Source organism: Venturia canescens, chromosome 1 (genome assembly GCF_019457755.1).
Source record: "Venturia canescens isolate UGA chromosome 1, ASM1945775v1, whole genome shotgun sequence".
In the NCBI taxonomy this organism is placed as follows: domain Eukaryota; kingdom Metazoa; phylum Arthropoda; class Insecta; order Hymenoptera; family Ichneumonidae; genus Venturia; species Venturia canescens.
In genome coordinates this window covers 4,938,677-4,963,538 of record NC_057421.1, presented here as the reverse complement: position 1 = coordinate 4,963,538, position 24,862 = coordinate 4,938,677, and the positions used below count along the sequence as shown (strand labels likewise).

The following is a 24,862-nucleotide window of genomic DNA, read 5'->3' as shown; positions in this document are numbered from 1 at the left end:
CCGATTTCAATACATCGCATCTGAGCCTCCAGTCCTCGGGCAAGAGCCAACGAGGGAATATTATCAATTCTGTGAGATAAGTCCAATTTTGTTTTTGTATTCACCGATTCAATTTTTCACTATACCGAAAGACTAATTTATCGACGTCAAGATTCTCATGTTTGTACAAGCGAGACGAAATCTCAATGATGGATTTGTATGTGTGTGTATGTGTGAGCGGGTGATATAGGCGCGATTGTATGTTTCGATAGAAATTTCTGTTCCGGATCACTAGATCCGATATGATTATATTCACAATGTTTAAAATCTGAACACCAATGAAATCTCGGTGATCGTTGGATTAAAATATTATTGTTATCTGAGCATCTAATTTTTGTTGTAACTTGAAAATTAATAAAAAAGAGTTACAGCCAATCAACGATTGTCTTTATTTCACTTCGTCCGTCTTTAGCTTCACTCGGCGCTGACCGAGCTTCGGCAGGAGCTGGACGAAGGTTGAATAACAGCCTCCTGGCATCAATCTCCACCCTGGAGGTGAAAGCTCTTCAAAGGACGATTGGGAAAACAAAGAGGCACGTGAGTTCCTCGCGTTTCTCGTCGTGAGCTTCCGCCTGGCTGTGCGCTCTTCGAACCTGTGTTATTGTGTGTGCGAGGAGCACAATGGGAGCCTCGAGCCTCTGGATTAACGGAGCAATTAGTATTCGGAATTCCGGAGAGAAACGCTCCCGGCTGTTTTTCTGTGCGATGCACCGATTCCGATATCGCTGGATTCGAAGCTCGGCCAATCGCGGCGCTGCAGCCCGCATTCGATGCGAGACGGCCACGCCTACTCTCTCGAATCGACGCTTCGGATTCGCCGACGAGAGAGCAATGAGCTTCCCACCGCAACTGTGCATCGCACGGGGAGAGAAAATTCCAGTAAAAACTGCGGTAATTATTCAGTATCGCGGCACCAGTTGTAACCGGCTTGTAAACGTTTTCATGACTTATTTATTACTTGAAAACAACATGAGATAAGTATTCACAAATTTATGATATTTCGTCTAAAAAAAATGATTTTTTCTCTAAAAAAGACATGCGTCAACATGACATGACTATTAATGAAGCTTTCAGGTCATACAGAAGTCATAAAAAAATTTACAACCCGTAGGAATAGGATTCTATGTCGTAATATTTGTTTATTCTTACGAACATACATAATCGTTTTTAGTGAAGCAAGATAACTCGATGAAAATTCATGTAATACCGAAATAAATTATCGTACAAGCGCCAATGAAATTCTGCCGTGTCCAATAGTAAATTTCTAAACACTTTGGCGAAGCGGCATCAATTGTTCTACTTTGCAGTTCATCATCGACTCGACACAAATTTCACAATGCTTCCTCGGCGAAGTACGCAGAAAAAATAGCACAGTTTGAACCTTTTTCACAGCAAAATACGCAGTTTAAAAATTTTTATTCGGAATTTACTTGGAAATTAGAACGTTTTTGATAAAAACCTGCAAAATGGGCGATTATAGAAGCCTAGCGCAATGGCGTCACAGTAATTTTTACAATTTTGTTCTCTCCGCGGACGGAAAAATGTCAAAGAGCTTTTCTCTCCGTGAGATCTCAGCATTCCGAGCAGCCCTGAAGGGTTTCGAACTTTTTCACAAAAATGATAATTTCCGGTCAAAAGGGAGTTTGAAACTATCGTTCAGTCATCAATGATCGCACCTCCATTGGAAATTATACATTGAGAACCGTCCAGTCGCTAGTCCCTCCAAGTTCCTAGGGGCGTGCTTAATTTTCAGGATTTTCTATCCCGATGAGCAAGTTCCTCAGTTGGCAAGATTATATCTACAAATTGGTAGATCTCGTATAAAGCTAGTGTACAGCAACTATTTCGTGTAGGAAGAATGCACGGAGCAAATTGGCCGCAAGGAAACCACGTTGCGTCGAAGCAGGAAGGCACGTGCGAGTTTCCCGAGGATTGCGGAGAGAATCGCGAGCGGTTTCTTCGACGATCACACGCTGCAGTTTGTGTTCTATATCGTGACAACTAAAGCTTTTACCACGAAACTTCAACCTTTCCTCAAAGCCCGGGGCTTTCTGTGTCAGCTTTTGCCTTGTGCGTCTTTTCCTCTCTTTCTTTTTGTGCTTTCATACAGAAATTTGTAACTCGCCGTTGTTTGCGGAGACCTCGACTTCTAAAAATACAACTTTTCGTACCAGTAAGTAAATCATTTTTAAACTAATTCGATATTCGGCCTTTTAAAACGTGAGAAAAGCTTGTATTATCGACTTCATTGGGTTTCAATTCGTTTCTTTTCAACTCCCATAGTTTGGCAACATCGACAACTCTACAGCGGTGGCCAAGTGGCCAATTTGTCAACTCAACATTATGTTTTCTGATTAAAAAGAAAAAAAAAAATTGAAATTTTTCCAATGATTATCGTTTTTTATTTTTGTAATTATCATTGCTTTTCAACTTTTAAGGTACTCGGTACATCCTGGAAGATTTTCAAAGTGGTGCCATTGGAAATAAGCTGGTTTGAAAAAAATTTTTTTTTTTTTGTAATGAAAAAAAAGGACAGAAAGCGAAAAGATGCTACTTTGAAAATTTCAGAGAATTTGTAAAAGATGTCGAAGTTTCTTATGGCGCAAAGAGAAAAAATAGAAAATGGCAATCATCCCAAAATTGTCATTTTTTATTTGAATTCTCAAAAAAAAACCTTGTTTTTCTTATGGAGTTTTCTCGGTTCGATCGCACCTTCCCACGATTCTGAGATCTTTTTTACCGTAAGATCGACCTCCGAACTATGTTCCTTCATAATTTATCTCGTTTTCATTGAAACTTTACGCTTTTTTAATAGTAAAAGTTGAAAGAATAAGAAATTAATCAATCGGGAATTGAATTAGACATTTTCGAGCGATAAAAAAGTTTTTTTTTATCGTCCCAAGTCATTAAAAGAACGAAACGAAAGGGTGAAGGAAGAAAAAAGAGAGAGTAAAAACCGCCACGAGATCAAAGTCGCGAAGCCCCCGATCGGAACGATTCTACCTCCTTTTCCCGCCGTAACGTTTCGAACAAAGAGTCTCGTTAGGCAAACAATGGATTCTGTTCTCCAATGACCTCGGGTCAATTGCTCGTCGGAGTTTGTCGAGGATCTTTCAAACTGTATGGCAAACCATTTAGTCGGGCAAACGCTCCGGTCATGGATCTCGACTAAGCGCGATTGATTGACGTGGGAGCCCGAGTAATTAGTAGAACGAAACTGGCTTTTGATTATTCGTCGTTCTTGCGCGCTATTTTTCATGATTTTTAACCAAATTTCGTTGTTAATTTTTTTAATTTCGTTTTTTTCTTCTTCAACTGTGTCTCGATGACCTGAGAGTGTTCTATTGGAATCGTGGTTTGGAATATTGAGGAAAAAAGTGTTGCTACTTTTTCGAGGATTGCGTGAAAACTCGAATCGTAAAAAGAGTGTAAGGAAGTAGGAAGAAAATTGCAATATTTGCGAAATTTCCTCGAGAAAATTGGCACAAACTTCGAGTGGTCAAGTACAAAAAAGTTTTTTCCATGGTAAAATTTACCCAAAGTTGTCGTAAAGATTCATCTCACGAATACCAAGAAACAAAGTTTACCTACAGCAAAAAGAAAAACAGGCGAGGAAACTAAAGTTAATAAGATTTTTTGCCTCATCGCTTTTTACTCGGCTATTTATTTCACCGTTCTTTGTTCCCACCCTCGAGACAAATATATATAAATCCAGATTTGACCCAGCAAGTACAGTCAATTAAAAAATTAATTTCCCCAATTTCCACCGAAAGCTTGAAACAATTATTGAACAACATTCGAAAATCCTTCCTTAAAATGCGTCATCAATCGACAAAGTAGTGAAGAAAAAAAAACAAAACATTGAAAAAATACATTTTTTTCCAAAAAAAAAATAATAATAATGATAAATAAAAATTCTAAAATCATATAAAAACCAAAAAAAACGTTTGAAACTCACCCAAGATTGTGATTATCAGTATTGTCGGATGGTTCCTCGTTCGTGGAGTCCTCCGTCAAGGGTCCTTGTGTCACATCGACCCCCATGCTCCCGAGATCGAGAGCCGCGTATGTTCTGCGTGCTTGGACTCTCGTGCTCCCACCCCCAGTGCCTACGACACCACCGCCACCCCCGTTCCCTGTGACCTCGCCTCCTCGTCCACTGCCACCAACGAGTTCCTGATAAAGCTCGTCGAAAATCGAGCTACCGTTTCCATTACTGTTCAAGGCGTCGTCCAGACGGGCCGGGTCCAGATGATAGTTTGGGTTTTCGAAAGACAGCAAACCGTTCTCTGCAATGACGAGAAGAAAAAAAGCCCAAAAGCTATAAACACTCGTTCGAATAAGAATGAAAAAGGAAAATTAAATTTTCGATTCGACAAAACAATCCTCTTCAATGATTAATAATAAATTCAAAAATTCATTAATTTCATTTTTTCCATTCAGCCAGTTTTTCAATGAGCTTTTCAGAAAGTCATTTTCCAAAAGTCAAACGATCGTCTCCCGATTTTTCAAGTCTCAATCAAGTTGGAAATTGCGCATCGATAAATCACTTGCGAAAATAAACGGAATATGAATGAGTCGATGAATTAATGAATTGAGATCAATGATTCATGATTTTCAGAGCGCGTGGAATGATGTTTTACAAATCGTACGTTTGCGTCTTATAATCGAGTGGTACCTCGATGAATTATTTGAAAAACATTCCCTTAAAATCTTCCTTTGAAACATTTTCCCTCCTTTTTTTAAGGCACTACTTTTTTCGTTCCAATAATCAACAGCTTCTTAAAAATAGTCGTTAAAAACGGAGCGAAGTACTTCGCAAATAATTGACGCACTCACAGTCATGAAACGTGATAATTATTTCGTGTGAAAAAACATTGAAATGAAAGAAAGTCTGAACCACTTTGAAGTTTTATGGGCAAAAGGTAAATATTCATAAATATGCTGGGACCAAAGTCCTACTATTAACCTACTTTTAGACAGTTATTTGTTCAGCGTGTACGTGTGTGTCACTATGAGAAAATGTACAAAGCCTGCATACAGGGGTGCAAGTAGCATGAATAAATTCGTTCGATAAATGACAGGCAAATAAATGACGACAACAGAGATATCGAGAGGTCGAAGCATATTGATTCGTTTGAGAAAAGCACTCTTTCACTCGCAGACAAAAGTTTGACGATAAATGCGATAGACAAACGCACGTTTTGTTTGGCGCGCTATGAATTAATGAGACTCACTCAAGCTCCTGAGCAGTAGAATAGCACCGAGTAAGATGTTGCAGAGCCATCGGCAAAGCGTGTCCATAAGCGGGGTTACGAGGTTGCGAACCCGTCCAAATCGAGATTTTCATCTTGTCCGTTAAACCGACGATAGCCACGGTGGAAACTCGTGCAACTTTGATTTTATTCTACATCAAATTATAGCGGCCGTTCCATCACAAGTGGAACAATTTTCGCATGAGTTTTTTTTCTTTGCCTCGAAAATGTAAATTGAAAAAGAGAACTGGCGAATAAAGCACTTTGATGTCATAAAAAAGGCACTTTCTTGCAACGCTGTCAAGAGAACTTTGAAACGAATCCTTCAATCGGAGGTTCATAAATATGAGGGCGGAAAAAAATGTTCAAAGAAGTTGTTTTCCGAGCTGATCGATCGAAGGGACGATCAACTCCTCGCAAAAGGAGCGTTGCAAGTTTGTGCGATGAGCCAGTTCTCAAATTCAATTAAAAAGTGTGCCTGTAAGTTTCGTGATAATTCAACGATCTTTTTTTATTACTTTTTGTGGTGTCTCTTAGTCTCCTGTTTTTGGGAGGGAGCTAAATTCACTGTGACTTTTCACTCGACTTTAAATATCAGTAAACTGCCTAACGAAAATTCTCAAAAATGTGAAACCCACGCAGATGATCCTGGAGAATTGAGAAAAGATAAATAAATTGGATGAAACTTCAATTCAATTTGATTCCAAAAATGCTGATGGGATAATTTATGACATTGAGGTTCAAAATTTTCAACGATTTTGCTAAACTTTATCGAAAGGATACGTGACCAAAGCTGCTTGCTTAATCGTTCAATATTTGACTGCGTGAATAAAACAACTAAAAACGATTTCCTGTCGAAAAAAATTTCGAATTTTTTTTTCCAATATAAAGTAACACCAACACACAGGGAGCAGAATAGAGTCTCAAATCCCTGAACACGAATTCACGGTTAAGAGGCTCTTTCTGTGGCCGATGCCGGGCACTCTTGCCCGCGTCATTAAACACTCAGCCACGAACGTGTACTTTTACAACACCCAGAGATTAAGCAACCCCTATGATTTTATACACACGCCACGTTCCAACAATAGTTTACCATTTCGCTTTTTTTTTCACCTCGATCTCACTCTTTTTTATTCCAGTGAGTGTCGAGTGTGGATAAACATTTGGAAAGTGAAAATTTTCAAAGTAACTACTAAACCAAATTCGTGAGCTAAAATTTGTAATGATTGAACAAACAAAATTGAAAATGAGGAAAACGAGGTGGTTTTTTTTTCAGAAAATCCAAAAAATTGTTCTCAAAAATTGTTTGAGATTAAAGTCCCAATTTTTTCCGTTGTCGATATTATTAAAAAAAAACAAAAAAAAAAGAATTTCGTTGTATTTTTTGTCCTCCTTCGAGTGTCCAGGCCTCGGTTTTCCTCCCCAGAAGTAGAGTTTATAAAATTCTTTTCGGAGCTTTTGTTTTTCAGGTAGAAGTGGAAAGTCTTGTTTTTCTTGAGAAAAGGTAAAGCAGCATATTTACCGATGAAGTTAGGCGAGGTATACGTGTATATATGAGAAAAGTAACGAATCCGTGAAACTTTCCAACACGACGAGTTACGTGGGCGAGAACTACCGAGTGGACGATTCCTTATTCCACTGTTTTTCGCCTTTTCTTTATTTTACCTTTCGCGAATCTCAGCCTCCCCGGTTCGGCTGTATGTACAACCGCGACGAGTTACTCAAAGCACTGGGAGAAAAAGTTCGGGTACACGAGACTATACTTAACTCGAATTTTCTTCGTATTCTCGTCCCTTTTTGTACAACCATCGAGCGAATGTCGAATCAACTATTTGCATTATCGATTATGTACGTTCGATTATTTTCTGTTCTGTTGAAGGAGAGCAAGATGCTCTCTTCCAGGCGTATGAATCAAGCACCTGAGCTCACCTCGAATTTTCAGAGTTTCAATCTTCGACGGGGCATGATCGATTACAAAAAAACTTTGTCAGTCCACGCGGGACGATGGCAAAATAATCGTAGATTCGTAATCGAGATTCTGATTACGAATCTCGAGATTTTTCACGAGAGAGAATTAAATTTGAAAAATTACTGTGAGTATCGATAGTGCGGTGACGAGCTGCAATTCGTGATATTATTATATGGGAGAAAAATTGAATTTTCATATAAATTAAATAATATTTATTGTTCTAAGTAGGAACTTTGACCGGAGTATTTAGTAAATTTTGACGTCCTGTGTGCAAATTTAGTGTTGTAAAACTGGAAATTTGGATAGAGTTCAATATGTCGAATAACCGAATTGTAGAACACCGTTGATATTTCGAAATTTTAAATGTTGTGATATCAGATTGGAGAAAAATAAGTAATTCGAAATTCTTATTCCCTATCGACTATTCAGCAGATTACGCGTTTAATCGAATATTCCTCCTTTGAATTCGTATTTACTCGAAAATATATATTTCGATAGTTCGCATTTCGAGTGCAATTTTTACAGACCCTGCAAATGTCAAAAGTTCATATTTTCGAATTCAAAATGGAGAGTTCGACTTTCTGGTGTTTCAGTATTGTAACCTCATTAATATTTTCTCTTTCGTTGTTATATTTTCGAAATTATGAATATTCACAGTATTGTTGATCGTAGTAATAAATGAATCGAAAAAGTGATAGTCAAATTTTCGGAAAATCGATGTTTTACGGTAAATATATTATCGTAAATTTAGCAGTGAATTTCATGCGAAATATTACCGTTTAATTCCTTCGCACAGTGACGAAAAATCGTCCAATTCAAATGCTTGGCTCAAAATCACTTAGACTGAGAAAGTATTTACAATATTTAGTAATAAAAAAAAATTTTAAGGTCTGAGTTTCGTGAAAAAAATATCAATGAAGCAGATGAGAGGACTTTTGAAATGAATTTTCAAGACTGAGAATTTTTTTTCGATGCTCCTTCCGCATAAAGGAATCGAAGCAACTAAAGCTTGATTCTAATGCATCTGTTTGTTATGCAACGGGTGATAGAAAACTTTATCCACAAAGCTTGTAGAAGTGAGATAGCGAGAGAGAGGAGAGAGCCGAAGGAGGAATCACTATTGGCGTTCAGTTTGTTCGTCCGGGGTATAAAGTAGACGGATGCGAAGTGGAGTCAGAACGAAAGGGAGAGAGAGAGAGAGCGAAGGAGGAAGAGGGATAGAAGATCGTGCCTCGGGGTTGAATTTACGTTCGCGAAGTTTCAAACACGCTTTCTGTATTAGAACACGAGAGATGGAGAGATAGAGAGAAAGATGGAGCTGGCGAGGGATGATGGAACGAGGACGAGATGAAAAAAGAAAGTAAGAGAGAGAAAAGAAGAAGGCAAAGAAAAAGGAAGAGGAGAAAGATGGAGCTGGGGAGGGATGAGCGTTAAGGGGATGAAAGAAGACGAAGAAGAGACAGAGGGGAAAAAGAGAAAAGAAATATACAGTTGACGATAGAGGCAGCACTGTGAGGAAGAGGGAGGAAAAAAGGAGAGAACGAGAGTAGAGAGAAAGACTAGAGAGACCTTGTCACCACCCCTCGATGAGTCACCGTATCGATCCAATCGACGAGCTCTCCCGAGGCTGGGACTTTCCAACCTCTCACTTCTCTCTCTCTCTCTCATTCTCTCTCCATTGTTTTTTTGTATTCTGAGCCGTTATCACTTTCCATGTAGGCACAATTTCTGAAAATGTCTAGCTTTCTATGAACTTCAGCTTGTCGATGACAATTTCTGTGAGTCACGTAAAATTTTGCTTGCCCCAGTTCCTACCGGTGCACGTCATCCGAGTGGGATCACTTTTCGATAGAAAAAGTGCTTCAATTTGCTTCGATGACGAGTCAATAAATGTGAAAAGGGATGAATTATTCGTGGGAATATTTGTGCGATGATTAAATTATAGAAATCTTTTGATCGTGACTCATTTGCAAATTGCTCTATGTTTGCAGTAAAATGATTTAAATTTGGGAATGAATTTCGTTTGTTTACGAGTGAAGCGTCCATGTGGACTGATGCGAGGTCATTTTTAATCGAATTTAATACTCGAGATTATTGAATAAAATATTATTTATGGTGAATCAACACCTTGCTGTCAATGTTTAAATCAATTATTTCCAATTGTTGTTCAGAATTGATTCTTTTTTTTTAATACCTCCGATCAGTGCGATCGAATTCTCGAATATTAGTTAATCGTGGGAAGATCATCGATCGTGATTTGTGGCAGTAAAAGTAATTGAATAATCTTTCGCGTTGATGATAAAGAGTCGTCAAGAGTCGAATCACGGCAGAGTGCTCCATGAAGTTCGTAGAAACTTAAAAAAAAGCACAAACCGCAAAGGAATCTTCCACGATAGAAAGTATTCTTTCTAGCTCAAGAGCTCTCAAGTAGTAAGAGTAAATTATGGTCAGACAGAACGATCGTAATTTTGCTGAATCACCTCAACTGACTGTGCTTCAAGAACGAGAATCTAAGCAAAAAGACCGTTCCCAATTATGGAGCTTCGAGTGGGAGGGAAGCTTGGAAACGTAGAAATTCACTGGACAGTTTTCTGAGCGAGAATAAAAGGAGTAAAAAAAATGGAAACGTTTTTCCACAGAAATGCTTCGTTCGATCGATATTTTTCGGCAAAAAAAGGCATAAAAATACAACCAAGTTCGAAAATATTTTTATTCAGCTTCATTTTAAATCTTGGAATGCCCGATCATTTGATGGTCGATTTTCATTTCGGCCGAGAGCCAAAGTGCGCATTATTCGAGTTCGATTTCGACGTGATTCCGTTTTTCGACCTCCGCAGATATTTTTACTTAACTACGAAGGTTTCACTTCGTTTGACGAAACCATACGTGGTTGAAGTAGCAGAAAAAAATATAAGAAAATTCGTTACGTATGTGGATCGTTCTTTTTATTGCGATCGCACGTTTTATTCGTGAGAATTTACCTTTTTCCCTCGTTCCCTCGTTCCGTAACTCTCTAACGGTTACGTAATTTCCTCAACGAGTATCGTTCGAGGCTTAGTACGAGTGTAATGTTCTCGAAGCACGAATGCTTCATTGAGTCAGACAGTAGAAAAGGCCGTAACGAAGGGCCGAGTTGTTGGGTTTTTTTTGTTATTTTTTTTTATTTTTTTTTTTTTCATTCCAACAATAATTTATCGAGCAACGAAGTATCGATTGCACGAAAAATTCAGCTTCGAGAGATTAATGGAATTTTCGCTATTCTCGTAGTGCCATTTATCGTTATCTCAAAATTAAAATGAAAAGCGAGCGAGTTGGAAATAATTATGAAGGAAAACATTTCCAATAATTTTCGGACACGAGCCGTCAAACGTTGCCGAATATTCGTTCGTTTTCCACCGTCAAACAGTTTGGCCAATTACAGAATTGAAAATCGTTTGAATTCCCGGTTACCAAAAATAAACCGCAAGACATCGGTCCAACAGTGGCAGACTGAAATGAACGGAACCGAGAGAGCTTGCAAGCTCCGAAAAGAGTTAGAATTAGCGTCGAAAATCATTGTCAACAACGGCGCAGAAAAAATGTTGTTTTTCTCATTCTGCGCTCCGAAAGTTTTTTGAAGCTGCAGCCCCGCTATCGATCGCGGAGGGTGCTGTTATCAGTGAAATCGCGTGCAAAATACGGGGGTAATTAACTGGTAGCACGCACGGAATCATAATAGAAAGCTGGCACGATCTTTTTACCTGTTACTCTCCAGTCCAACGTAATTGTGTTACGTTTTTTATGGTAAAAAAGAATTGTATTCCCCCCCCCCCCCCCCCCCCCATTGCACCCACGTTTCATCTCGTTAGGACCGATCCATGCAAGAGTTGGTGCTCGGCCGGGCGATCACCGATCCGAGTGCTGGCCTCGCCCGCGGCTGTTTCCATGAGCTCCCCGAGCCTCGATCCTTCGCTATCGTTTCGTTATTTTATTAATTTTCATCACCATTTAAAGAATAAAAGAAAAATTGGAGCAGAATTCATATATCGTTAGTGTATTTTTATTTTTTCATATTAAAACGACCCAGCGAAGCGTAACGACAAAGGGGAATGACACGAAAAGCTTTTGAAATACGTTAAACCTCGGCCGTATTAAAAATACATATATACACGGATATTCAGCAAGGCGACTGCAGCAAAGTTGAACAGATATTTGTTTTCGAGCGTTAAAACGCATGGGTGGTTTAAAGAGAGAAAAAAAGAGGGAGAAAGACCGATGTGTAATGCCGCAGAGAGACTACCGGTCGCCCTGGCAAAGCCAGCTCTCTTACGATCTCTCTATGTACAAGCCACGTTCGTATACGTATATAAAATACATAATATATAGTTCGCACATAGGAAACATATATAAATATGTGTCTACGAAAGGGTTCGAGTCGGGAAAAGGCGTAAGTTTCATCCCCCACACGTTTTATACGCTCTTTTCACTTCAAGCTGGAGATTTATTCCAGCGTACACAGGCATGTGGGCACAGTAGCTATACGTTAGGTAGGTACGTCGAGCGCTTTAGACGTCGCGACGCCGTTCATACACGGCGCCACACGCAACCTCCCTTAAACGCTATTACTCTCTCTCTCTCTCTCTCTCCCTCCCTTAATCCGTTCTCCATTGCTTCCCCTCTCTCTCTCTCTCTCTCTTCCTCTTTCTCGCTTTATATCTGCTTCTCTTACTTTGTAATGTATATGTATAGCCGCGTGTAGGGTAGTTATAGGAGTTCCCTTCAGCTCTCTCAAAGGCAACTTTTTTGTATATAGATGTACGTGCTTAACGTTGTTACTGGTACGATATCGAATATGGAGAAGGCTGCTATTTAAGTACTAGTGAAATTCCACGTGCCCTCAACGCCGGCTAGATGACGATGACCTCTACGACCCTCGATGCGACGCGAGTTCGAGTCACTGCGATCGAGACTGGAAGTAATGTTTCACCTGAGATTGGTCAAAAAAACCAATTTTCATGACGTTTTCTATGGAATTTTTTCGTTTTTAGACATTTTTTTGACTGTTCCGAATAAATGAATTTTCAAGTGAATTTATTCATTTTCGATGGAATTATTAGCAAGGGGGAAAATAATTAGTTCGTCGGTTACGTTTCAGCGGTTGAGATAAATGCTTTTTTCGTAACCGGAAGTCGAAGCGAAGTGTAACAGTGTCGGTTGAAACATTGGATATACACAGAGCTTTCGCTCGATATCTCGGCCACCGAGAATCGATCCGATTTTCAGTAGAAAGAGAAAAAGATAAAGAGCGAAAAACAGTGTGAGATAGAAACGAAGTAATGGAAGGGAGGAACGGTGCAACGAGCAAGGCTCCGTGCAATTTGCATGTCCGAGGTATTATACATCGTATTATGTATAACTTCGCGTAGACCGGAAGGCGGCAGGCGAACGTCTGACTCGCTACGAGCAATTTTCACTTCACAACGTACACATGCACAGGTGATTCTCGTTAAACTCGGCGTCGCTTTTCGACGCGCGTAAAAGAAAACACGAGAAAAGCTTTCATTCCTGAATATTTCCACCAGTGTTATCGGCGACGATTAGCACTGAGCGAAAAAACTCGAAATTTTCGTTAAATTTCAGCTCCGAAAACAGAAACGTCAATAAATAGACCATTTTTCTAGAATTTTCACATCAGGATTGTAGACGATGAGCGAGAACAAAGAAACATTTTTTTTTTCAACTCGGAAACAGAAAAGCTCGTCAACGAACAAAAAAGAACATTTCTGTTTCAGAGAATGCAGTATTAAAAATTTACCTAGAAACGAAGAGAGATTGCCGAAAGATAGCAACGTTTCGAAGGATTCTATAGAAACGTTTGTAACAAATTCAAAATTCTTTATTTTCAAATTCAATTTCAAACGAATCACAATATTTTTATTTAAACGACTTCGTTCTCCGAGGTTCACGAACAAAACTGTCACTTCTCTTGATGTTTTTTTTCTTCACTTTCAATTGTTTTTCAAGAAAGAGTTGTTCTTTTTGTCATTGTTTTATACAATGTGAACTTTAACGAATACGACTTTTCTCTTTAATGTCCCGTTTCCACAATTCATTCAGTGACTTCTTTTGAAAACTTGTTAATCACAACAAAAAATTGTAGTTTGATATAAAGTGGTTGAAAAGCTTGTTTTTTCTGTCTCAAAAAAGTGTTCTCGTATAATTATTTTGTGAAGCAGAAAGTGCGCAGGGAACCGAGTAATCAAGAAATGCTTGAAATGGCAGATGACAAAAAGTCACCGAACGAAAGTACAACGATTGTGACCGTTGAATAGTCAGCATACATCGTGAATGTGAAAATATTTGAAAGCGTTACCAGGAATTCTTCCTCCCACTCTTTCAGCTCTCACCTCGGTATGATAATTCGGTATATCAAGATTTTCCATGCCTCGCGTCATATATTAGATAAGGTGTACACCGCCATTATGAATACAGAGATTAAACTCTGTCGTCGCTCTTAATTAATAGGCGAGAGCTCGCTTTCGTGCGTTATCGTCCTGAGGGCCTTCAAGAAGGAGGCAAGTTCCTCGTTATCGTCGTGCAGGCAAATGTATAGGGTACCTTAAAACTACTAGTAGATCTTTATGTGGTAGATAGATCCAGAAATTCTGAAGAGAAAACTTCTCGGACATTTTTCTTTACGACGTACCGTTGCGAAAATATTCATCACGATTCGTCGGAGCCAATGGGATGCGCGGGCGAGAAAAAGTGGGCGGAGCCAGGGGGCGCTCTGCCAGCCCTCCCACTTCGTCTCGCTCGCGCAGCGCATTGGCGCTCATGGATCGTAATGAATATCTCCGCAACGGTGAGTCATGGAGAAAAATATCCAAGGACTTTTTCCTCCGGAAAATCATGATCTACCACCTCACGTGGGTGTGTCAAGCTTCGAGTCTAGAGACACCTTGTACACGAATTAAACTTTAATTGAGTAAAGACTAGAATTCGTGAAAAATTTATGTTTCTTCTCACTAAAATCACTCGTTGTTTTTATAATTCGATCTGTAGACAACAGCTCCGTTAAAATTTTCTTTTCCTCATATTCTTCCGGTCACCTCTTCCACCCCAATTCTTCGACCAGAGTCACGAGATTTAATGCAAAGTTTAGAGACACGTAGCTACGTCCATTAGCATCAGTGTATTACGAGATGGTATCCCGAGTGGACTATAATCCAATTTGACGACGTCTTTCCGGCCTACTTTGACTCCGAGCCCTCTGCATTTGAACGCCATCTTGAAATAGTTTGAGACCCTTCAACCCTCTCTCGGATCCGTAAGCACGCTTGCTCATGCAGAAATCGATAGTGCACAGATACGAGCCATTGGAGGAGAATGCAGAAAAAACGTGCTCGTCTCATCTCCGGATTGATTTGACGATCCCAAAATTATACGAGTCCTCGTAACGACTACTGTCAGATTGAAGTTGTTTTTAAACACAAAACGAAAAGCTAATACTAACAGTTTGAAAATTTCGTAAAGCAAATCATTCGAAAATCTGTGGCGATTATTTATTTCGATACAATAAACATTTTTTTGGCTAATAATAGACTCTACCATTTTTTTATTAAAACAAAATGATTCCTTCCAATTTCTTACTATAATCCTACTAAAAAAAACTCTTCTGATCGAGACTTTCATTTGGAAATGATCTTAAGGGGTTTACCCTAATTAGAATTTTCAAAAAATCGTTTTTTTATTGCATTTTTCGAAAGTATGCATGTGTAAAAGTATCATATTAAAATTTTATAAAGATCTGAGCAGTCCAAGTGCACTTTTGATGAGCGACGTTTACTTGACTGTCTGAGCCCGCTAATACGTACTGCCCAGTGTACCTGCCTTTATTTAAACGCGTTTTTCTCAAAATTACGTTTTTGTACGGTTCGTTGATAAAATCTCGGAAACTATTAAACCGTTCCTTACCTAAATTGTACCACATGTTTTTTATGACTATAGCTGTAGCGCATATCACACGAATTTTGAAATTTTGAGCGTAACTATTTTTATTTTGCAAAAAACGATGAAAAAAACGTGCTTTTTCATAGTTTTTGGAAAAATCGCCGCCATTTCGTCATTTTTGAAGAAAATAAAAAATCGTATGATACGCGCTATAGTCATTTACCTATTGAGTCTAAAAGCATTTTTATTTTTTTTCTCCGATCATCCATTTCAGAGATTTTAATTTTTTTTGGACCTGCATTCTCCCCCATTTTTCCGTACGAAAACTAAGTAAAATGAAAATACATTTTTTTTGTGTATTTTAAGTGTGTATTTTTAAGGCCTAACACTTTTTATATCCACATTTATCATTTATATACCGGTCGAAAAAATCGTGAAAATAGATTTTTTCGCCCGTCTCATTAGGGTAAACCCCTTAATCAATGTTTAAACTCAGTTCACCTTTCGACTGAGCTCAGAACAGAAACCAACAAATTGTTTTAGCAAAAATGAGCATTTACAGCTATTTTCTTGGGCGGATGTTTCAAAAGCAAATGAAAACTGATAATTGGATAAATGCAGTTACCACGAATGAACATTTCACGAAAAGCTTACAAGCTGCTCAGACGAATTCATTGGTGGAAATAAATTTGGAACGTTCATTAATCATGATAAAAATGTAGGAAAACTAGTAGCTCAAGTTGGTATGAGTTTTGTTATCTTTCGCTCGGTTCCACGTAGTTTTTGCCGGTCTCTCAGCCGCCCTTCGAGCCTCGCAGGGCGAAGGAGTCGAGCCGGAGTTGCGAACGTAAAATTTTTTCAGTGACATTTTCGTACTAATACTAAATTTCCTCTCTTTCTCTATTTTAGTTGAGCGAACTGTCCTCGTTAGATTCGCATTTAGATTGCGAACAGTCTCGCATATAATGGCCAAAGTTTCGGCCCTGAATTTTTTCCCTTCTCTCTCGTCCTCTTCCTCCTCTCGCTTGCTCAAGTTCTCTGCATGTTTGCTCGCCTAATGCTCCGTTGGAAAAGAGGCATTACCTGCTATAATAATTCCCGAATCGTTGACTCCGTGGCCAGGAGAGCGTGGCCAAGTGGGAATCGTGATAGTGGCGGACCTAAAAACCCTACGGAAAAAGAGCTCAAAAAAGTGGCTTTCTGTCCTGCGAAGGTCGGACCCCAACATCTGTCGTGATCGATCAATAAAATGTAACATCGAACCTCGCTGGATTTGAGATTGACGAACCTTCGTCGAGTACAAATAAAATTCCTTTTCCATGGCCTTCCAGGAGGGGGGGGAGATTGGATTGTGAAAAAACGAAAAGTCAACATTGATAAACGAAGTAAGAATTTAAGGCACCTTCAGAGAGTTCATAATCTCTGAATAGAGAAAGCCTCGATGAAATGAAGCGTGTATAAGTCCATAATAAATTTTATATATCGAGTCCCGCAGGGGATAATTGGATACACAAACGGTAGTGTTATATAAGCGAGTAACTGTGACATAGTGCTGCGGAGAACATAGACGAAGGAAGGAAGGAAGGACATTCGCCAAGAAAATTCATTGGTCTTAAACCGCAAATTGTAAACACGTCTTCGAGGATGAAAAAGAAGAAGGAACGAGAGGAGGGGGAGGGAGGGGCTTGGAAGAGGGATGAAGGAAAGGTGAACGCGAGAAGAGTCCACACGGTATAGTTTGGAGCAGGGGGTGGTATACGTGCCTGGCTTCCTTTCGACGAGCTTTTCTGATCGTGCAACTCGTCCGCTTTTCGAGCTCGACCTCTACTACTTGGAGCTTCGCCAGGTACTGGGAATTCGCCATCTTTCTTTTGCCCTCCCTTTCTCCTGCATGCCTCTCTCTTTTTATTTTTATCTCTGCTTTTTCCCGCTCTCTTTATATTTTTCTTCGTCTCTTTCTTTCGCACGTTTTACTCGTGCCTCTTTCCACCCTTAAGGTTCACGAAATGGCCGAAGGACTTATTTCTCGAACGACTCGTCTGTTTCGTTCAACCCCCTGTCTCATCTATTCGTCCGAGCCCAGCCCCCGATGTAACCTTCGAAAAGCTATTTTCCTCATCTTCGTCCTTCCGAGCTTGGCTTCCTCCTCTGAAAATTCTATTCACCCCCTCAACTCACCGCACCAACCCTTTCACCTTTTGTCCGATATTTTTATCTTTTCATTTTTTTTCCTAGTGAAAAATCTTCACCTCCGCCAATCTGCACGCTCTTGTCCCCACCCCCTCGCCCTCTTTTATACACCGAGCATTAATCCGGCCCCTGGCAACAATTCCGCAGCTATCCTTATCGGCGTTCCCCTCGCCTTCGTCTATTTCTTCGTCAATTTTTCATCCCCCGAAAGTCTTATGTCTTTTGAAGCTTCATAGAAAAGGCTTTAGCTCGAGGAATGATTCTTTTTGGGCTGCTGAAGAGTTTTCCGGTGAAATATTTAATAGGAGCTTCGGTTGATAAAAACATTCGTTCCGAGCAAACTCTCTATTTCGGTGGAATAGTTTTTTCAATAAAAGTTGAACTGCTGAAGTATTTTAAGAACCTTCGTAAATAGAGGTTTGAGGTTTTTCCGCTGTTTTAATTTCAGTGCTGAAGAGTTATTCGTGGAGCGTAAAAATGAAAATTCTCCTCGTATGCAGAGAGCTTTGCAAAAGTAAAGAAACAAACACCCCGCGGTTTCCATTTTTCTGGTATTTCTTTGTTGTCGGAATGGAAGAAAATATTCTGGGACAATCGTGCAGCTCGACGAGCCCTTTCAGCTCTCGTCCTGTCACACCCTCCAAAACATTTTTCATCCCCACCGGAGCAGCTTCCCAACTTTTTTCCGATGAAAAAAAAGTTCGTCATCCCCGCGACCTTTCAGCTCTGCATTTACTGAAGATTCCCTTCGACCAACCTTTCTGTTTATGAAGGTTGGCGCCAAGTTAACATTGACCGAAGCTCCATCGAGGCAAATTCAACGTCTCAATTTCTCCGGAGGTTAAACTCAGCGCCATTTTCCTCCCGGGTATTGCGATCCTCTGATATCTCGACGTCAATCTTTTTTATTTATTTATTCCTATTCTCTACATTTTTCAGTGCCCCCCTCCCCCCCCCCCCCCCTCGATCCTTTTGTATCGTGTGTGCACTTCCGAGATGATGTCCCTTTACCGCAGAGGGAATTCTCTCGCTGTCTTTTCCCAAGAGCAACCCTTTGCTTTCACGATGGCTCAACCTCTGACCGATCCACCCTTCACCCCCTTTTAAGGGGGTTCCAGTCACGTCCGGCTCGTATACGACGAGCTTAAGCGTCTTTCGGTTTTAACCGTGTATATAACTGAGGACCAGCCAACCGTAAAACCGATATTGCTTCTTCCCTCCCCCCTCCCTCCGGCTCCTTTTCCTTCCGTCCTCTCCTCCTGACGCCTTAAACCTTCTGCACACAACCCTTCTTGCTCTTTTCTTGCTGCAGCTTCGTTGAAATTTCCAACCTCTTCTCAACCGCCCCCCTCTCTCTCTCTCTCTCTCTCCGTTTTTCTTTCTTCCATTTCCACGTCCAACGCCGTACTTCTTTTCATTTTTTTTCATCGGAACCACCCCTATCTCATCCTACTACGACTTTTCCCAACATTTTCGAGAAAAGTATCGTTCGCCCCGTTTACGGTCAATGCTTTAACCCTCGGAGAATAAGCTTTCTGCTTTCTTTTCCGGATATTCCAGTCTCTTCATTTACCAATTCAGAGTTTTTGTGCACAATCCGGTGGAACGGCGCTTGTTTCTCTCCACTTTCTGGCTCGCCCTATTATTTTTCGGTCATAGAGAATTTTTACGATATTCGATGATGCAGATAAAAAAAGCGCTCCTGTAAAGGATAGATAAAAAATAAAATTATGTGACTTTCCATGATACCGAAACGCTGCAAACTTTTTTGCACTCTCCTTCCTTTGCTTAGTGCAAGTAAAAATTTTTTTATTTGAAAACGAAAAGAATGAAGACTTGCCATGAAATTGGGAGGAAAATGAGTCGAGAGATTGCACAGCAAATCAAATCGGCATCGACGCTTAAGCTACTCGAAGTTGATACAAATGTTGAACTATAAATATAAAAAAGCTTCGATGAAAAGTGATCCAGCCCTTTTTCAGGCTCCGGAGCTCCGAAACAGAAGCGGGAAATTTCTCTGCGACAATAAACCGCGTACATTTTCGTCGCTGTTGAAAAAAATGTTGCTGATGACGCGCGGAGGCCGACTTACACTACTTGAATCTCGGTACATTATTACGGGAGGAAATGCGGAGCTTGTTGATTGTCAAAGGAAGCTTCGGAGGCTAAATTTACATTTGCTCAGAGTCGAAGGGAAGTCGTCACGTTTGTGTACGAGGCAAGAATGGGAAACGAAAGGGTTCGAGTCCTCGTAGGGTGGTTCAGTTGTATGATTTGAAAAAAATGAGTAAGTGGAGCTCGCTCGAGGGCCGAATATGGAGGAACGATATAACGGCGGTTGTCGATACGAATGAAGTTTCCGAAATGAGGAAAAGGCCAGAAAAGGGAGTTTGGAGGGTCGAGAACGAGGATTTGGGGGTGTGTCCCCATCGTTGTTATATCCACGCGCGCGCGGGCTCGTCTCGGCTAATTTTCTTGTAACTACAAGCGAAAATGAGTCTTTCGCTTTCCTAACCTATAAACCGTGGACAGGATTACGTGTGCTCGCAGTTAGATTGGCAACAAGGACGAAAAAGGACGTTCCATCCTCGTCCTTCGCGTTCTCGTTTATATATTTTTTCCTCGAAGCACCTTCGCTCTTTACTCCCTTCATCAAGCTCTCCCGTGCGACAAAAACCTCCGCGACGTTTCCTCCTTCCCCGGCCCCTGCGTCCTCTCTTTTTTTCACTCTCGAAATGTCCTGAGTCCTCTATTTACGTCGAAGTCGAATTGAGAGGACGTCGTCGTCGAGATTTACGATCGTCGCCCTTTGCTCCCTTTTCTTACTTGTCTTACACGCTACTTTTCTTCTTTTTTTATCCTCTACGTGTCTCGCTACCCCCATTTTATCAGCCCTCCGTTCGAGATTGCATGAAAAACGTTTGTTCGAAATATAAAAATAGAACTGAACTCTGCAAAGCACTTTCTTTCTAGAAAGATAAGTATAAAGTCTCCCGAATATTTTTTATCTCAAAATAGAGACCTTTTCGTTCGTAAAAAATCGAAAAAGTGCACTCGTTTTTTTACCGAAACGCTCCACGTTGCAATAAAAAAAACATTTTTCATTAAAACAAAACCAAAAAATATTTTTTTCCATTTATATTATTGTTAGTGATTTTCTTCTATGAAGATAGTGAATCAGGAGATTAAAAATTGCCGCAATTGTAATGGGAACCGGTGAGGATCTTGAATGTTTGAAAATTCTTACAATTGGAGAGGTAAAATTCCATGAAAATACCTAAAATTCTCGTTGTACAAAAATCCGTTCTTAGCCCTGTGAAAATTTATAAGCATTCGAGACTGTTCCCGATGGTTGAATCTACAAGAAAATATTTTGTTCATTTCTAGAAAATACGAAACGAAGACTAACAATATTCGCCTGCGTAGACTTTAGCTGTTTCAAGTCGGACAAAATCAGCATTTTTTTTCAAAGTCAGTCGTTAGTTTCAAGAATTCAAACTTAAGAGGTTGGAATTTATATTGCGCCACGTGAGTCTTCTTGGAAAAGTTGAGAAGTCGAGACGAAAATAAAAAATAAAAAAGTTGTGACGGAAAAGGTTAGTAAAAAAATTAATTTTTTTTTTTTTTTTTTTTTTACTTCCTCGTAAGGTAACTGGCGACACTATTTACGGCAGGGTAGCGTACTATCCGCGTATGTTTTATACGTATTTTTCTCAAGAAGAGTTTCTCCGAGGCGAGAAAAGTGTAGGAAAAGAAGGGAAAAAGGTGAAAAAAAACTTATTTACGTCTCTCTGGGCGTTTTTTACTTGATTTTTTCGCCTTTTTGTACAAGCGTGTCAGGCGTATGAAAAGCGCGTGCTTCTCGCTATTCGCGGATGAAATATTATTAAAGGGTCGTGAGTATTGGATCGTCACTCCCTCGTCGCAACTTCACATCTACTTTTCTCGTTTTCTCTTCCCTCGAACATGCGCGAATAAAAAAAGTAAATGTAGAATATTTATACGTATATACTTCCATAGGCAAATTTATGTCGTTCATTGTACATACATGAATTCGTGGATGCCAATATCTTGCGAAATGTGCAAATGAAATTTTTTAAAAATAAACTGCTCTCGACGCGATTTTATTAATAGCTTTTATTTTATTAGCTTATATTTTATTATTAGCTTTTATTATAAAAATATTAATCGATTCGATTGTTTATCTAGTTACATGTATCAATTCTTTAAGGTCTGGAACTATTTTTTCATAGAAATTGAATCTTCAAAGCTTTATTCACACAAAACATCCATAAAGTTCCCTCTTGAAATTGATGCTATATACGAAAGTGCCAAGAAAAAACAGAAGAATATATTAAGAAGAATGAAAATAAGGGCCGTGAAGAAAAAAGCTTCGTTTCATCGTGGAAGCCCAAGGCTAATTAGAATCTGGGCTACGCTGTGACGCGCTCTTTCCTTCTTCCTCCTTTTTTCTCCCTGGCTCTTCCTCTCTCTGTCTTTCTCCCGCCGTGGCAAAGAGTATTCTCGTAAAATTGTCGACTAATTGGGAAGGAAAGCGGACGTGGCCCGTTTTTCATCTCGCTTGATCAGTCGAGGGGCTGAGAGGGAGTGAAAATTCTGCAATTGGCCAATCTTCTTTCTCGCGAAACAAAACTTGCTTATTTTCGGCTTCTACCATTTGCGGAATCAGCGAATTCCAAATTCAGCTGTTTTTACATTTTCTCTGTTTGACGCGATATCACACGCTTCGGGGAGATAAAATTTTATTTAAACTTTAAGAAAGCTCACAGCTTCGAGAGTTTTCCCTACTGCAGTTCAAGATTTCTGATAATTGTCGAAAATTAATGTACGAATCCATTTTTTTAAATCTCCCGAAATGAATTTATTTCTCTCACAAACTTACAAGATAAATTTTCCTTTCCAAATTTCCCTGCCACTCACGACTCTTTAGCAACAAGTAAATCAGCCTGAAAAATACAATTATTACAAAAACCGAATAAATCTTTTCGCCACAGGACTTTCGGAGCAAAGTAACGAAACAAATTTATGAAGAAAAAGTGGGTAAATAATTAGGAGACTCGTAGAAGGGACGACGATTTTTATAAGAGTTAACAACCCACTAAGATTTTAACGTTCCATTAGAATGCTATTAGAGTCAATGCCCTGGGGCCGTTATTTTCTACCGTAAAAGTCCATGTATATACCTTCATACGGCAGTATATAGTTATGAGCATGTCGAAAGTTGTATTTTTCCGGTCATTGCAATTTCTAAATAATGTACGAGGTCCATAATGGAAGAAAGTACGACGGTAGGAGACTGTAGAGAAAAATAAGTATCGTTGACAATATTACTCGGGATATAAGAGAAAGAAGAGAGGGCTGGAGGGACGAATTGGTCAGACAGTGAAAAATCCGGAGCATTTTGTGCACGGTACGTGTTTCAGTGTATTTGTGGGCTAGTTATTGCTCGCATGCGCAACGAATACACATGGCATAAAGAGGGAAACTGTAAGAAGAGAGTGCGCCTCTGAGTAGATCGAGTAGAAATAGGGGGAGGGTGTTGAAAAGAGGGAAAAGAGCGGGGTGAGAAAGAAAGATCGAAAGAGGAAGTGAGGAGGGTGGCAATAAAGCTCGAAACGCGTTGCAAGCCTCCGTTGTCGTAATTACGAGACAGGTTATGGGGACATAAAGATCCTCCTTATGGCATTCACGGAGGGAGGGGGAAAGGGGGCCTATTATGTCCACTCCTCGTATTTACGAAGCTCGTTGCGATGAGTTACCGGGGACTGTGCCTCCGACGTGAATTTTCTGGCCTCCGCTATCACGATTTTCTTCATACATTTTTTATCCTCTTTCTTTTTCGACCTTTTTGATGCTTTTCTCTCGCGTCCGTTTTCCTCGTTGCGCTCTTTCTTCGTTCCTCTTTTCTCTCATTCGTTATTTTGCTATTTGTGTGTCTGCTCGTTTCCCATTTCACCTTTCTCTTTCTTCCTTTCTTTTCTGCGTTCTTCTCCCTGGTTCTTCTGGCTGCATTACATTTCTCTTATTTTTTCTTTCCCCTTATTCAAGCCTCTTCTATTAGCTCATTTGTCCCACTTTTTTCTTCAGCCCGGCCAATTTTTTAAATCGTTCTTTCCCCATTCTGCTTCTGAGCTCCTGCGGAGCATCATTGCTGATCAATCTTTCTCGGTCAATCCAAAATTACATCTCGAAACGTTTCATCGCCCCTCAGAATCGGCGCTACGCTTCAATCGCATTGATTATATTTCATTATCTTGATCCTTTACTGAACATTTCATGGGGATGAAAAAAAAAACCGAGACTGAACATTGTATCGAACGTCAATTTCCTTGAGGCAAACCATTATTTCCCGGGCAACAAAGCCATCGATTTATTGCCCCAATAAATAATATTTCCCTACAATTGATGACGTCAGGAGTGTCGGAGACTGATGATTTATATGGAGCGCAGATAAAAATTGCTATCCGACAGGGATGCTCGAATTTTTACTATCTCGCTTTTGTATTTGCTCTCGCTTTATTCCTTCCTCTCTCTTTCCCCGCGTGAATTTTTTCTCGGCAAAGTGGTCTCTGCGGTCAGTGTGATGAATAATCGTGATGATAAAGCGAATGGGGCAATGATCGGCGCACAGATTGCACCGCGTATTCACTATATATTCGCAAACGTGAATGGTGGAAAAAGCGATATCGCTATCAATACCGGTGGCTCGTCTAAAAAAAAGAAACGAATAAAAGAGAGGGGGAGGGGGGGGGGGAGAGAGAAAACACGAGGCTTGCAAAATCGTCATGAGAAACAATTTCGTAAAATGGCAGATGGCCTGGAAAACAGGCGGGAAAAGCATTTCGCGATGAAACGGAGCGTGTTGCCGAGACTCTGATGGACACATCATCGAACACCGACGACGAAGGACGCCAGAATTTTACCAACTCCTCCATATACGTATACATCCGCCTGTATTTTTTTTTTACTGTATCCGCTTTCACGGCTCGTCGATGGCTGTCGATATTACACACATTGCAGTCGAACGCTTATACATACGCATGAAAACTCACATCCGTACAAAAGGGATGGCCGAAACGTAAATTACGAACGGCGGCGAATGAGTGAAAAATTCTTACTCTAAACGCGAGGTACTGAGAAAAAATGTTTTCGCACCATTCGCTAATACAGTCATTTTATGGCTGCAAAAAAGCCACACGAAAGCCACACCCTGGAGACTGTTTCGAGTAAAATGACCAGTTGGAGGTCCAATGAGTTCAATGGGAAGCTTCAACGAATAATGAGGTCAATTAATAATCGAGTCGGACTAATTCCATGTTGAGTAAAATCGTCGAGTACCCGAATTCCGAGACTTTCCTTCCCTCACTTTGAGGACACCCTGTGTATGCCTTCGTGTCTCAATACTTTTCAGAATATAGACATTTATGTACACGGATATGTTTTTAACAGAATACACAGG

General features: G+C 40.0%; 1 protein-coding gene across 6 annotated transcripts in view; it reads right to left on the bottom strand.

Annotated features, from left to right (window-relative positions):
* Positions 1-24,862, bottom strand: part of LOC122408804 (protein Fe65 homolog) — a 143,753-nt gene that overhangs the window by 57,600 nt on the left and 61,291 nt on the right. For 5 of the 6 annotated variants that reach the window (XM_043415856.1, XM_043415862.1, XM_043415870.1 and 2 more), the window contains exon 3: positions 3,998-4,328. In XM_043415856.1, the coding sequence (XP_043271791.1) occupies positions 3,998-4,328 (331 nt within the window). Of the gene's footprint in view, positions 1-3,997; positions 4,329-5,276; positions 5,430-24,862 lie in introns of those variants that run through there. The other variant, XM_043415879.1, reaches the window with a different exon arrangement.